Here is a 15,940-nt window from a genome sequence, read left to right as displayed (position 1 = left end):
TATAACGTAAGTCGCTGGAGTCGCAAATATCCGCACTAAAACAAAAACGATTTTATTGCGACAGCAATTATATGAACACTACAGGCACATTTCTGCCATCGCTGTCGCCGTGAGGTTCCGTATAAAGTCCAAGGGCGATAAAATCATTGCCGTGTGCCGTATGTTGTATGGGCGAGTGATAGCGTGCGAGGGTGAGCCTGCGGTCGCGGCTCAACATCGCACACACAAGGGAGGAAAGCGGGAAGGAAGCGCGCCGTCTTCCGTCACGCCCAAAGCTCCGGGGGGAGGGAAGGGGGGGAATGCTCAATGAAATGACGCAATGGCGCTCCTGACATTGCGTCATTCTGGGATGTGTGGCCGGCGCGGCTCGGCGGGCAAAAAATAGGAATGGAGCTATTCACGCAGTGTTGCCAACCCTTGAGAAATTTCTCTAGATCTAGGGAATTTGCATCGTCGTTAAGGAAAAGGGGAAATTTGTCAATATCTAGGGAAATTTTCCACTTACACATGGAGGAAAGAAACCACTGTCGCGATGGGACTACAGAGGTTACGGCGTGTTTTTATTTTAGTGCCCGCAAATTGCCTTCGCATTGGAATGCTAAGTATAAATTATAATCGTACAGCAGCTAAGTGAACGCATATTGTCAAGTAAACGAGAAGGTGTGGATGGCTTGTGGCAGTTAACAGATCACTCTTACTGAACTATTGCCGTTCGTACCTATAGCTGCGTACCTAGGCAAAGGTACTGTCGGTATGGTGAGCCCAGAACTGAAGTCATCTTTTAAGAAATGTATTGAAAAGTACAAGTTAGCCGTTGAGCAGAGCCGTTGCGGCCGGTAAATGACACGTAAATATCTGCTTTCTTGTACAGAACCCATGTCCTCCTTGTGCTTTCTTGTCCGCAGGAGAGAAGCTCCACGGTCACGTCATTGTGCACATGCAGCTTCTCTATTTTTGGCTAATGTGTATTCTCTTACTCCTGCATAGCAGTATAGAATGTAGCACTTTTACAGCGAAGCTGTATATGGCTACCACGGCAAATTCTCGGCGTCTGCACGTGTACACCACACAGCACATACGCAGTTTATCTTACAAAGAACATACTCAATCTCCGCATTTTGCCTAAATCTAGGGAATTTTTCTATCCAAGCTAGGGGAAAATTAGCTTCGGGGGTTGGCAATTCTGTATTCACGCGCCAGCAACGTTGGAACGTGCCCGACGGCCAGACACGCCAGTTGCGCCGTGTCATTGGAGTATAGACGCCGGTTGTTCGCCACCGTGACGTCGCAGAGCTCGACGCGCACGCGTGCGCGTTACCTCGGAGTATATCTGTGGCTTGTGGGGAGCGTTCACCGTCTCGGCTGATGCCGAACTTCCAGGCAGCCGCAGTGTAAGCGGTATTTCGCCTCCCACAACTGCACTATAAGCGATACGCGTATACATAGAGCGCTATGGGAAAATTACCGGGACTATTATATCCGGTCCTGTACTATAAGCGGTTACGCTATATGTGGTCTATACTGTAGCATACATACACATAAATCTATATACAACACACGGTGGCAACAAAAAATCCTGGAGTGTCCATATAGTTGCTATCGCAATAACATGAACTGACAATGGAACGCTCAGTCACCTTAAGTCAGTCACCACCATGAGACAAAAGGGTCTTTCAGTTGTTCTACTAATTAAATATGAAGGCACGAATGCTGTACCAAACTTTTATTTTCAGAACTGTGAAGTGTGAAAACATTTCTACAAGAAAATTTTGAGAAGATGTGAACACTGATCTTAACATTAAATTCCACTGAATTACGAAACTCAATGCAAGTTCAGAATGAATTAAGAGCTAAGTAATACTACTATTTGCATATGACTGAAGGAAATTCCCTCTAAAGTGGCTGCAGTCCTATGGCTTCCCTACAAAGCATACTGACTGGAATTGGGCAGCTAATGTCAGGCCAGCAACTAGGTACAAATAAGTCTGAGGGGCATTTGGTGCAGAAGTCATTGGTTCTATAGAATTAGATACTATATTATATTTGTGCATTACATATATATATATATTATATTTGCTATATTATATAGTAGTCAACATTCCACTGAAGACACTTTCCAATAGCCTGCACTGCCATGTTTTAGAAGTGTTACAGCCTGTGCAAGGGCTAACCCTAATTATCATTAAATCAGTCGCATTACTTTTCTCAACTGGCAGCAGTATGTTGCATTTTGTGCACCAGAAAGTACAAAATGGATCAACATAAAGCTATGGCTAAGACTCAAAATTAATACCAAAGCTCACTGTTACTTTCTTCACAGAAAAAAAGCCATCAATACAGTGTCCAAAGTAGGAGGTTGCAGCTATTACACAAGTCTGCATGGTATAATGTGAGGGCTGGCTTTCCGAGGTCACAAAGAAAAAATAAAATTTGCTTCACCTAAATGGTGAAACAGCAACGGCAATAGAGGGCGCATCTGATTTTTCCTCTTTCTTCTCATTGGTATAACTTCATGTCTCCAAAAGACCTGTTGAGATAGTGAATTATGCACTTTTTACTATGTAACTTTTTTTTAATGCTACAGTTTTGTAAACTTTCTTGTTTAGAAATAATCTTTCCATTTGGCCTGACGAAAAGTGGCTCTTTTTCTTTGGAAATAGTTGCGCTAGGTTGTAACAATTATTGCGTCTGACGTTCAGCTGTCTAGTTAAACCTGGCTCGAGTTACCTCAGTGGTGCAGCCTGCTGGCTAAGACATCACTCCAGTTGTATTATAAAGTGTGCTTCAGCCTGTCAATCCCATTTCGAAAATTTACATTCAGGCAAACAGGGAAACGTTAATAAACCTTCCAGAAGTGGTGACAGCTTCGTCATGCATCGCCTACCCGACACATCTGGATAACATTCCTGGTTGCATCGATGCATTAGTTATTCACTGCAAAAATATTTGGCCGTGCACAATTGCCAAGGCACACTTCTAAGTCATCAGCAAAGTGTGACATAAATGCTGTCACTGGTACTGTTCAGCATTTGTCATACTTGTACGGCTGTGTGCAGTCTCCAAAGATCCCCGTCCCCTGCTCTCTCGAACAAATGTGGTCGCCGACATGATGACACTACACTTAGTTTTTTCATGCTGCATGACCTCAAAGAACTGCAACGACTTCACTGGAAGAGACAAAAGAGTGATGGGGCCGAACGAGAGGTGTCGCTTGCTAAGGACATGGGGGCTGTTCGTCTACATTATAAAGATGTGAATGAGAGCTGAAGTTACTGATGATCCAGACTGAAGCCCCATATATAGGCTACAAGGTGTAAAAGAGACCGATGAATGTAGAGGCTAGAAAACAACAGTAAGCAAATACAGTACCACTTACCATTTATCTCCCGCATGGCCTTGATGAAGTCCTGTGGGTCCTTGAAGCTAACGAAGCCATAGCCTTTGCTCTTGTTGCTTCTCTTGTCCCGAACCACTTTGGCCTTGAGGAAGGACGGGAACTTGCCAAAGACCCTAATCAAGACCTCGTCTGTTACGTCATTGCCAAGGTCCCCGCAGAACAGTCGGAAGTCATCTACAGCAGACACGATACAAGAGAAGCAATACATGAGGTGAAATTTCACAACTTGTAAGCTTAAATTATCTATGCCACAAAGCCTTCCTAATTAAAATAGAAGAACATAAATTATATATGAAGAAAGCACGGGAAAGAAACAAAAGCTTGCTGAAAACCAGTCTTGAAAGCTCTCTTTGATAATGTTTATTTAAGGTGCTGTAAAATGCTCGGCTATGCTTTCAAGCATTCGAATCCTCTAATCTTTCGTCACCTCAGTTTCTGCTATGATGCTTTAGTTAGATCAGTGACAATAAAAGCCATCAATTGGCCAGTTCTAGTGTGCACTAAAACAGGGCGGGTTCAAAGTATATCGGCATGCACTACACAGCTAGGCATGACGTATCCAAGTATACCAGGCTTTCCACAAGAAACTGGCTGTGCTACCCAGCAGGCTTTCAATGATGTCAAGACGACATGCCAGGAAAAGAAAAACAGCATTGACAAAACGCATTTATTCTCAGGCACAAAAATATTCAGCTACAGGTCACAATGAAAGCATCATTCACCTTACTTTTCTGCATACAACATGCCACCAATAACTCGTCATTTTTATGGCATGTGACATTACGATAGCTAGCAGTGCATCAAACCTTCGCCTTTGGCTCGGGTTTGTCCGAAAAGCGGTTCATGGGAGTGAGAAATTTCGTTCTAAATAACCGTTGCACTGTCGTTGCAGTTCAGATTCGCGGGAGTTTTTCTCTATTCAAATACATAGGACTTTGCCAGGACCAACAGAGCAGTTTGAACTATCCGTCAGTTCAAATTAAGAGATTTCAAATTATCGGGATTTCACTGTATTGTAGAAACTATGTTACCTTTTTTTTAGCTCTCCATACCTGCCATCAACTCCTTCCTCAGCATCTTGGTGTCGATACCGACTTGCCACCTACTTTAAAGCGAATGTCTATTACTCAGAACATGTAGTACTATTTAGGTTGTAGTGGGAATGAGAAGACAGTGTGTCACATCGACGGAAACAAGCATGCTTGTATTCCGTAAACAAGGAATTATATTCCTAACTGGGCTCTGAAAGTGCTGCAAAAATTACAAGTGGCAGTGAAACAGTGTAGACCAAACTGTGTACTGTCACTTAACCTAAACCCTTGCAGGGAGACTTATTTTGCTTAGATACATTGATGCATCCCTTAAAATTGTATTTTATGTGCTTCTATTCACTTTTCTTCGCTTAAAAGAGTAATTTCTTTCTTATAGTTAGTGCGCGTCAAAAGTGGCACTGCTTTCGTGCAGACAAATTAAGTGGTGCATCAATAATATCAATTGGTTCTTAAAGGGCCTCTCACCAGGCCACATAGAAAATTTCGGTTATACGCTAGAAGTTATGTGCCCTCTAGGGAACGGTCTACCGCAATAATTTTCAAATTGGTTCATTAATAGCTAAGACACAAATATTTTAGTGCTGCGAACCTATGATTTCAGGAGGTGAGTGTCAACGCCAAGATAGGCACTCATTTCACTTGCCCCCGTCTAGAATACGCAAGCGAAATTCCTTCCCTGTGTTCTCCCGTACTGGCGCTGCAGGATCGTGCGACGCATGTCACAGACGCCTTTTCTTTCTTTTTTTTTTTTGGGGGGGGGGGGGCGCTTTTTTGCTGCGCAGCGCACTTCCACTGACGGTCTCACACGCGAGCTGTTGCATTTGTCTTGCTTCGGGCAGTGCACGATTTTGCGCCCTGTGCACGAGAACACCTGACTAGCAGTACAAGTCACTATTCCACGAACACTTAATTAGGCAGACGCAAGCGGATCACAGAGCATGATCACGTGCTGGAACACAGTAGAAAATGAGATAGCTTTGTTCTCTGCGCGCGCGACTGCACGCCATGGGAACAAGCAGACGAAACGGAAGTACATCTCTCTTGCTACGGTACAAAGTAAAACAGACATGCAGACATTCAGTTTGTATGTTTTATTATTTCTCTAAACTTTAATTTGTCTATTGAAGCAACAGACCAAACAAATAACTGCTGTTGCCTTGAATAATTCTCAAAGTTATGTGCCACTGTGAGTGAGCGCGTCACAGCACTGCCATGTAGGTAGGCGCACTTGTGCAATATACATAGACTCTCCAGCTGGGAGTGCGGCGCCCACAAGGGGAAGGGCAAACGGCGTTTGGCTTGAAATTTAAGCTCTTTCCGCGACACGTAGGGATCTAATACTTGGCAGACACGATCGTTAGCGTGCATTGTATGCACTGCACTTGTCAGCTCAAAATGGCCAGACCTGGTGAGGGGCCCTTTAACCCTTTCAGTGCCGGGTTTTTTAGAAGGGGACGCACTCCTAGTGTCGGGTTTCTTTCTCAGATATTATAAAGCAAACACAACGGTTTCTTTTCGGTTATTCAGAAGGAAAAAGATGACAGATAATGGTAAATGCATTCTTAGTATGGTCCTCACTAGAGAGTGGAGAACGTAAGGGTACGTCAGTGACATGGTGTGACCGAAACGGCGGAAACGTACGGTACGTCAGTGACATGGAAAGGGTTAAGTGTGCCCTCTCGTCTTAGAGACACGCGGCAGAGCTAGTAACACTGTGGGAGTTGTGAGAGGATAGCTGTCTTTTCCAGGATGTCAAAAATTCCTTGCGTGTTTAAGGCTTGCCAGCATCCTCACAACACCAGTGTAGGCATTCCTAACGGGAATGTGCCTGTTAGACCGTCCCACAAATGGCTTGAACTTCGGCAGCAGCTCCAGCCGAAAAACAGATTGTGCCTGTACAAAACATGTGATTTGATAGGTGACTAAGAAAAAGAACTAATAACTTATGCAACTGATTACGTACTGAGGACGGCTATCAGGGTCATAATTTCAGTGTTTAACAAACTAACCATTCCTGTGGAAACCCTATCCCCTTCCAGTTTCTCGCTTTTACCAGCATGACACTGCCGTCGCGTCCAGTGATCAGCGTTGCGGCCATCCAGTTTTAAGAAGAGACTATGCAGGTAGAAGAATTCTGTTTTAAAAATTTCTGCTGGCTTTCCAAGAAAACCACAGCATGTTTGGACACTTGAACGGTATTCTTTCTATTGCTCTACAAAATAGGAGATCACTGAAAACAGTAGACAGTCCCTTTAAGGCTTACTCCATGTTCCTTGCCACCAAAATCAATGAGTATCATGTTCTTGCCAATTTATTTTTACCTTTCCTCATTCCACAATCGTCATATTGGGCTTCCCTCTTGAACCTTGGCTACAATAATTCTAACCTTGACGATCTCTCAGATGTGATCTCTCTAAAGTTTATTGTTTCTTGTCACTCATACAGCAGTGGGAGGAATGGGGATACTCAGCATCCTCATTCCACCCTCTTTGGTTTTTTAAATGTTATCAGTTTCCTACAGATCGCTAGACATGTCAGTGTCCTGTAAACTCGTTTCTTCAACTTGACTGCCATTGCTTTGCCTGAAGTTGCTGTCCCTTTATCTCACAAAAATGCTGCTGGGATAAAATGTAATTCTGCCTTTTTTTTTTAACAGAAGTGCTGCTGCACTGGAGGTAGAGTGCATGGCAAAGATTGTCAATGTAACTAGCATTATAGTGTTGTGTCTGCAGCATTATTGGGGTGGTGCTAGCACAGTGCGAGAATGACATCAGCACTTGTTGGTTTAAGATGTAGTGGTAGAGACAGTGGAAGGAGTAAATAAAGTGCCTAGTTTAGACAGAATTCTGCCACCTTTCCTGCATCTCCATTCTACATTAGTAAATATATAGTTTTCACAGACATTTGTGGCTGGATACATTTTAGGCATGCCTCATAACTTGGCAGCACAACCGCTAACTCACCTGTATCCCACTCATTGAGCGAACTGTCCTCCCACGTCTGCTGTCCTGCTGTCCGCAGCAGACGTTTCTCTTTCTTCCGTTTCTTTGCAGAGCCCGCTTCCTCACTACCAGCAGGGGCCGACTTCTCAGCAGCCTTTGTCTTCTCCACTGACCGATCAGACGACTTCTGTTTCTCTGATGACTTGTGGGAGGACTGCTTGGAAGACTTGGACTTGGTCTCTTTTAAGGTCTCGGCTTTGTTGCTGTCCGCTACCGGCACAACCGGCATGGGAATCACGCTGACAGGCTGGGCTGGGAAGGCTGGGCCAGCCACGACTGAAACTACAGCCGCAGCATTCTTCCTGAGGGGCGGCGCTGAGTACACAGTTGGCGCGGCGATGATGACATTGGACATGGTAGCAGGAGGAGGTGGTGGCGGCGCTGCCACAACTGGCGTTGGCAGGTGCGGTGCAGGAATAATGACAGCTGGTGGTGGTTCAGGTGGCCCAGGGAGAGGACGCACTGCCGCCATGTTGGTTGGCGTGAGGAATGATGGTGGTGGGGGAGGTGGAGGCACAAGAGGTCCGCCGATGAAGGGTGGTGGCGGCGCCATACGCGGCGGTGGTGGTGGCGGACGGAGGTGACGCAGCTGATGAGGGATGAATTGCATGTGAGGCGGAGGTCCCGTGGGAGGCATTGGAGGGCCTGGAAAATAGAAAAGAGGGAGTGGATTTTGCGCTCGAAATGTATTTATGCATTTGTTGCTACTCTTATTTAACAGCTTCCCTCAATTTTCAATTTTTAGTAAGCAAAACTTCCCTGCAGTTACACAGTTCCGTCTGGTTTAATTTAGTGTCTGCTTGATTTATAAATCTAATCACAGAGTAAATATCATATCCCCTATCAGCATCCTCCGTGCTGTCTGCTTCCTTTCAATGACCTCCTTCAGACCTTTTGATGCGATGTTTGTTACACTGAGCCCCTTAGACAATACAGCATTTTTCAGTATAGCCTGTTAAGAGTAAGACAGTTAGCAGTGTCAATAACTTTACCTTGCTATTGACTTCAATTAATTAGATCCTGAATGGACATGAAAACTTCGTACTAATTAAGAGATGGTGCCTTTTTTGGACTTGTAAACATGAATGAATTAAAGGGCAGGTCAAATTAACTAACTGTATCCGGAATTTACCAATACAGTTTGACCAATTTAAGTGGATTGTCCCACAAAATATTTCTGTGATGCTACCTGTTTTTGCTGCTATGAAAAAGCACTTTGAAGAACTAGTGCTGTTTCACTGCGGCCTTGGGCACACCTCTTGCTTACAGCTTTACCACCGAAATTTCTGGCACAGCACAGAAATCCTGCACAACACCAATGTGCAGATGATGCATCCACACCCATTTTTTATCGCCTTCAATCGTGACATCCTCAGCAGCCAAGTAATCACAGTGAATAGAACACATGCCAAGTGATTTTTGGGGCCACCATCTGTCACTCCAGCTAAACTGCATATTCGCCAATGTATCGTGACGTCATAATGCATCCACCTAGATACTATCACCACAACTACCCTATTTACTCGCATAATGAATACACTCGCGTAATGAACGGACCCCCCACTTTTCCGATCAAGAAGTGTGTTTTTTTCCTTTTCCTCGCATAATGATCGCACCCTGAACTTGCTGCCGTGAGAAGTAGGAGAGACACGGTACGATTTGGCATCTGATATGGCGTCCAGCGGGTGCGATTGTATCGGACACCGAATCGTACCGTGTGTCTCTTACTTTTATTGCGATGGCAATTATATGGACACTCCGGGTGCATTTTTGCCCTCAGCACCATCGGGAGGGGAGGGAGGGGGGCGGTGCAGCGACTGCGCATCACGCAGCCGCGCACGCCCTATCTTGAAAGCGATCAGTGGGGGTATTCTGTAAGATTACACCTAGTGTACTGTCCATTTCGGCCGCTGCTGATTGGCTGGAGTTACACGAGTGAGGAGGAGGCAGGTGCCCCGGGCCAGCCTCCTCGCTAGTGCAGCTGCAGCCAATCAGCTACAGCCGAAATGGACAGTACTGTACACTAGGTGAACTTTTACAGAATACATCTCCCTGCGTCGTGAGTTGAATCTAGGTGCGACGGCAGCTTATACCTTTGTGCGTGCTCCGTTCTCGCCACTCAGTTTGCATTGAAGCTATACACAGCACCAAGGTCACTTCGCTCGCTGTTGCTGCTGTGCTTCCTCACGCTAGCGTTTTGACAGCGAGCGTTCATGATCATCAAGTGTGATATGTCCATGTTTGCCTGTGCGCGCTGACACCATGCTTGTTAATTTACATAGTTAGCGAATGATTGCAAGTTTATACGGCCAATAAATGGTACGCCTTTCGGGCGAAACTGCAACTTTTTTAGAGGTGGCCGCAGAAAAAAATATCGCTCAGAATTTTATCCTGCATAACGAACGCACCCCCGACTTTGCACATATTTTCAGGAAAACCAGTGTAGTATGCGAGCAAAGGCAGTATTTCGTAGAAATAAGTATCATTGCCACTTATTTAAGGCACTCTGACATTCACCTAAAGGGCCCCTCACAATGTCTGGGCATTGCAAAAAGACAATTGTGGTACATAGATCATGAGCTGACGATCATGTCTGCAAAGTATGAAACAGCTGCACGGCCCAAAAGCCACTCAAATTTTTAACAAAAGCCTGTGTCCCCTTTCTCTCGAGGCAGCCCAGGATTCGTACAGCATGTTTGACTTAAAATTCAAGGACAATTCAAGGATGCCACAGGCCAGAATTCAAGGAGGGGGAAACAAACCTTATTCGTACACATACACTGAAAAATAGTGCAATGTCCTTCTTCTTGAAGGAAGGTTAAAACTGCGCAAAAAAACCAGGACAAGCGGAAGGAACAGACAATACGCCACGAGTGCAGACTGCCAACTGTTTATTCTTGGTAATCAAAGCAGAAGCTATTTCAAGCAAGAACCAAGGCACGTGACCACATTGTTCCTCACACATGTGCAAATAACATAAGAGAATTCTGTAGCCTAACTGTGTAACACTGCTTGCACCGAATAAAGCACAACATGAACAATCTATGCTAGGCAAACATTTTTGACCTGGACAAAGCAACGAAGACGGCATATGTCTATTGGTCACGTGCCTGGGTTCTTGCTTGAAATAGCCTATGCTTTGATTACCAAGACTAAACAGTATGCAGTCTGCGCTTATGGTGTATTGTGTGCTCCTACCGCTTGTCCTAGTTTTTTCGCACAGTTTTAACCTTCCTTCAAGTACAGACAAACTAGCCTGCAAGAATGTCCTACTTAAGTATGTTACTTCATAGTTGTAATTTCTTGCAGCTAAGCAGCTGATGAGTTGGACACCTGCTTCAAGCTGTTCAGGTCACTTTTCTATGCTGACTCTCCCATTGTAGTGATGTCAATTGCCTTCTGGCATGGTGGTTAGTAGCGTACAATTTCAGCCAAATTATGATACTTGTCTTGCTAAAGCTAAATGGTTGAAACTTACTTTCCACCTCACATTTCTAGAGCCCACGGTTCGAAAATAGAACCATGGCGGCTGTGGTGTGAATGAACTAGCAAAACAACAATATGGTCGCACGGCTTGGACACTTGAATTGGCTTTGTCTGGCTCCACAATGGCAACGGTGACTTAAGCAAGCATGTTGTCTGTGGCTGTGTAAACACCACATTGCAATTGTTTAGCGATGCTGCCAATAGAAAATATCTAGGATTGCTTCCCGAGAGACAGTGTCCATGTTCTAGCCCCTATGTGGAGTTTGAATGCGAACTTTGAATGTTGAAAGTCGCCCCCAACTCCAGTTTGCAAGGAATTCAAGGAGCACATTTATTTTCAAGGAGCTTTAAGGACCCTTGAATCTGTTTTTCCAAATTCAAGGGTTTTCAAGGAGGGGTACAAACCCTGGCAGCCGCACCTCCAGCCAGAGAATCAAGGCCCCACACATAAACGCTTCTATTTCAGATGCACTGCCTGCAACATCACCCGTTGTGGCACGTGACTTCGGTAAACCATTCAATGAAGAAGGTAAAGCCGCTACTCGAAGTGAGCTACACAGCAAAAACTGAAAAGAATAAAAAACGGGAGGCAGGGCTCTTGAAGACGCAACACGGTCCTTCAGAGAATGCAGGAAAGGATGTTGCTTGGTGATGCTACTCGAAGCAAAGGAAGAGACTGTCTATGTTGGCCGTGAAACTCGCCTGACAGCATGGCAAGGCGATATTCCAAATTCTCCTATCTCCTCTAATTATGAAACATGTCGAAAAATTCTTACTGTAAAATGTTCCCCAGAGGGCAGTTCACAACTTACACTGTAGTATAACCAGAATTTAATATGTGGCAAAGTGAGGGGCCCTTTAATGCAAAAAGATGACAATTCGAAGGCGTTGTGTAAGCTCTATTTTACAGGAACCTCCGCCAGGCCCCATGCAAAGTTTGGTTTTACACTGGAAGATGTAGGTCGCCATCTAGATAGCACTTACCCGCGAGAATTTTTCAATCTGGTTCATTATTAGAGGAGATGGGAGAAATTAAAACATTACATTGCTACGCTGCCAGAAGGCGAGCTCCACTGCCAACATAAGCACTCTCCCCCTTTGCCTTGACTAGCATTTGTAAGCAACATTCTTTCTGCCTTCTATACCAGAGCTGAAGGACCGTGTCACATTTATGCCAGGAATCCCGCCTGTTTTATTTTTTCTTCTATTTTTGCAGCGCGGCACACACTGAGTGGTGGTATGGCACGTTTTGCATTGGACGATTTGCCAAAGTCATGCATGATAATTGATGTTGCATGTGGTGCATCTTATGTAGAGGCATTGTGTTTGCCGAGGTCACGTGCAATAATTGATGATGTTGCATGCGGTGCCTCTTATGTAGAGGCCTTTGTGCGTGTAACCTTGACTCTCTGCCTGGGAGTGGGGCTTCCACAAGAGGAAGGGTGCAATACTTCGCATTGATATTTCAGCGGTTTTCATGTAGTGCAGCTGTTTGAAATTTTGCAGAGATGACTGCGACCACATGATCTATGCACCACGCTCATACTCATACCAGCTCATACCTGCTAACGGAGGGGGTGGTGGGGGTGGAGGGGCTAGCCTTGGTGGCCTCAGAGCAGGTCCTGCAGGAAGCCTCGGTCCTGGTGGTGGACCTTCGGCACCAACAGGGTGCCCCGGTTCAGGCATGGATATCTCCTGCTCGAACCTAGAAGCAGTGCGAAGCCAGGCAATACAGCGTTGGCACTGAACATCTGAATGAGCACACGAAATGATGTGAGGGAACACTCACTGGATGTTTTCCCAGTGTAAAGTAGGGTCCACTTTTAAAACAACTAATTAGTATTCAAACAAATGTAACATCAATATCACCATAGGAAGAAAGCACTTTATGAGGCACATTAGGTAGGCCTACATTGACAAAAACATTACTGCAGATGCCACCGTGTCAAAACTGAGTTTTATTCAGCCCTAGAAAGATAATTCAGTCTTTTCTTTAACAGTGGACTGTACTGTACATTAGTTTAGGTGCTGTTATGTAAAAGAGGGAGGCGGAACAAGAAGAAAGAAATTGAGAGAACATAGACATAAATGTCTCCGCCTTTTTAATTAAAAAGAATAATTGAGCCTGTCTCATCTCTATGTCACTCTACGTGCTTAACATGATGCCATTTTTGTTTTTAACTGAATTTCACTCAAGACGCTTAAGAGGATGAAAACATTCTTGGTGAGTGCAGAAGAGCAAGCTTTCAGTGCAAGTCACCTGTATCCAAGTATGAAAACCGTTACAAGGATGATGCTACTTTGATCATTAATGCCAGAGACCCAATGTTCATTTTAAGACAGTCTCACCCACTGGCTTAGTGTTTCGAACCTTATGGGGGCAGTTGCAGAAAGGCACCCACAAGTAGTGCTCACTCATATCTTTGAATATTGTTGCTGTGTTCTCAATGAAGGTCGACCTCAGTCTGAATTTGACCTCAGCTGTAATGACAGAGGCAAGGTTGGCAAATGTTGGATCTGTGAGCAAGGTCAAAAAGTTCGACCTCAGCCTAATGCAAGAGTTTGAGGTTAAGTGAGGTTTAGTTGTCAGGATGTTTTCTGCAGGTTCTGAAGTACAACAGGAGTGAAGTTCTGCCCACCAACACATCAGAAGAATTAAAAAGAAAAGAGCAAGAATGCCTATTATTGAAAGTTGGTGCTGTTTCCTACAAAAAACTGCATCAAACATGGCAGGAAGCATGGTGTGTACATAAGAGAACCAAGTCTCAAAACTATTTCTGCAACGTCCTGGAACCTCTGCATGTGGGAAACACAACTACTATGTGCATTCAATGCTGACAACATGGCCTTAAAACTCACAGAATGAAGGCTTAATATTCAGCTCACTAGTGAGGTTGAGATGAGTTCCTGGCAGCTGCAGGAAGTTCAGGTGAAACCATAGAGTTTCTTATAATATTACCCAGAGAAAAATATGGCACCAGTGTCAAAGTGAATTTCCAAATGAGCACTGTGCCATTATCGGAATGCCAGGATGTAGGTGTGCAGGGCTTCGCCTCAAACCTGGCTTGGCTTAACACATGGTCACGGCTGCAGAGATAAAGCTTTTTTAATGTAAACTCTTCACAAATGTTTTGATTCACATGTACATCTTTCAACAAAGTTTACTTGCATAGAGTGCAACAAGCAAGTGAGGAAAAGAAATACAGATAAATAGATTATTGAATCTGACACACAGTGAGCACAGGCCTCGTCGTCTGTCTTCTAAGTTCAGCAGCTTGCCAGTACTTTTTATGTTTGACGTTTTTGTACAACACAGTACATGTCCCCATTACTGAATAAAAAATGTTTTTACATAATATTAAACAAGAAAGAGCATTTTACTTGCTGTATTAGTAGAAAATGAACTAATGTGACAGAACGCTGCTAGCCAGACGCACTTTCAAGGTGCCTGGCTCTCCAAGAAAGATGACAATCCGAAGCCACCAGATCCCAGCATTTCCATGCATACAATAGCATCGCAGCAGCAGTTTTCCCTCTGGGTAACATTGTAAGAAACTCCATGGGTGAGACATCCTCAACCTCGTGGGATGAGGTTGAGTGAGGTCATCGAACCTGGGTTGACCTTCAGCCTAGAGCACTGCACGGGCCGATTTTTTCAGCCCGGGCCCGGCCCGGGCCCGTTTTTACGTTGGGCTGCCCGCTCGAGCCCGACCAAAATTTTTATGGCGAGACCCGGGCCCTGCCAGGGCCCAGAAATAATCTATGTTACCCGCCCGGCCCGGCCCACCACCCCTTTCTACCTTAGGCCCAAGCCCGGCTCGAAACCGGCGCGAACCAGGCCCCAGACCGAAAAAAACACATTTTTCAGAGTCGAGACGCGTGAGGGTAACTCGATGCACGTTACAGGCACACCACCAGAAAGTCCGAGCCCGACCCGGGCCCGCGTCAAAAAACCCGAGCCCGGCCCGGGTCACAAAGCACATGCCGTGCCCGAGCCCGGCCCATGAAAAAACTGCCCTACCCAGCCCAGCCCGGGCTTTCGGGTAAGCCCGTGCCCGTGCAATGCTCTACTTCAGCCTTGTGAGGTGCTTTGCAAAAATTTCAATCTCAATTTAACAGGTTTGATGGTGCTTCCACTTTAGCATGATGTAACACCCAGGCTTTCTTCAAGCAGAAATAATCTTATGATCTGCTCTGGCAATTAAAACAGCAGATGCTGATACACGTCAACATTTGTAGCAATATAAGCGTGTTTGCATCGCCTTCCATCAAGTTAGTATCTTCTTTTTTTTTTCTCTCCATATGAGAACAGCATGTGCCTCATGTAAGCCTATTTCTATTGGTGATCAGGAGTGTCGATTGAATTTGTTGCCCTTCCTCTCGGCACCCAAAGGGCTATGGTATGCACTAAAAGTGGCTTGCTTCAAATTTTCCACAGGCTCCAGGAAGCATATTTCCTACTTGCTTTATGTGTGTAGCATGCCCATGGGAAGCATTATTCCTATTACAGGAATGTGTTGCCATCATACAGAAACGGTGTAAAATTTAGGTAAAATGCAGTGGTGCCCTTTTTTTCCGCAAGAAAGAATCTACAGCATTTTTTGTGCTTTGAGCCGGTTGTCAGCAATGGTGTCTGCTTGATTGCTTCGTGCTAGTTGCAGCCTTCGAAGATGCATAAAAGCTTTGAAACAATTTTATTAGTAACAAAAAGTTGTTATTTATTCAAAATTCCCCGCGAGTATTTTTTTTTTATGAATATATGCTGGCACTGGAGCATGAAGGCAGTAGAGAAATGGATGCAGTACATCTGTCAGACCTGTGCTATGCCACATAGTGACATTGTGTAGACTTCTGCTTCAGGCAGTATCGCAGAAAGCGATGAGCTGTTTTTTTAATAATTTGTTGTTGTTATTCTTGCGAACCAAACAGAGGCATCCCAAGTGTTCTGTAGTTTCTTATGTAATACGAAAATTTTTTTTTTTCTTTTTTTCCTTTTCTGTGCA

The 15,940-nt window shown here is 44.7% G+C and overlaps 1 protein-coding gene across 2 annotated transcripts in view; it reads right to left on the bottom strand.

Moving 5' to 3' along the window:
• LOC119455647 (RNA-binding protein 42) overlaps positions 1–15,940 on the bottom strand; it is a 153,012-nt gene that overhangs the window by 135,518 nt on the left and 1,554 nt on the right. For both annotated transcript variants that reach the window (XM_049668926.1, XM_049668927.1), the window contains exons 2-4: positions 12,500–12,642; positions 7,413–8,096; positions 3,377–3,571 (exon numbers count right to left, since the gene is read on the bottom strand). In XM_049668926.1, the coding sequence (XP_049524883.1) occupies positions 3,377–3,571; positions 7,413–8,096; positions 12,500–12,642 (1,022 nt within the window). The remainder of the gene's footprint in view (positions 1–3,376; positions 3,572–7,412; positions 8,097–12,499; positions 12,643–15,940) is intronic.

The sequence above is a fragment of the Dermacentor silvarum genome, chromosome 6, assembly GCF_013339745.2.
Source record: "Dermacentor silvarum isolate Dsil-2018 chromosome 6, BIME_Dsil_1.4, whole genome shotgun sequence".
NCBI classification, from domain to species: domain Eukaryota; kingdom Metazoa; phylum Arthropoda; class Arachnida; order Ixodida; family Ixodidae; genus Dermacentor; species Dermacentor silvarum.
Note: the sequence above shows the minus strand (reverse complement) of the source record. Positions and strands in the feature narration are given on the sequence as shown.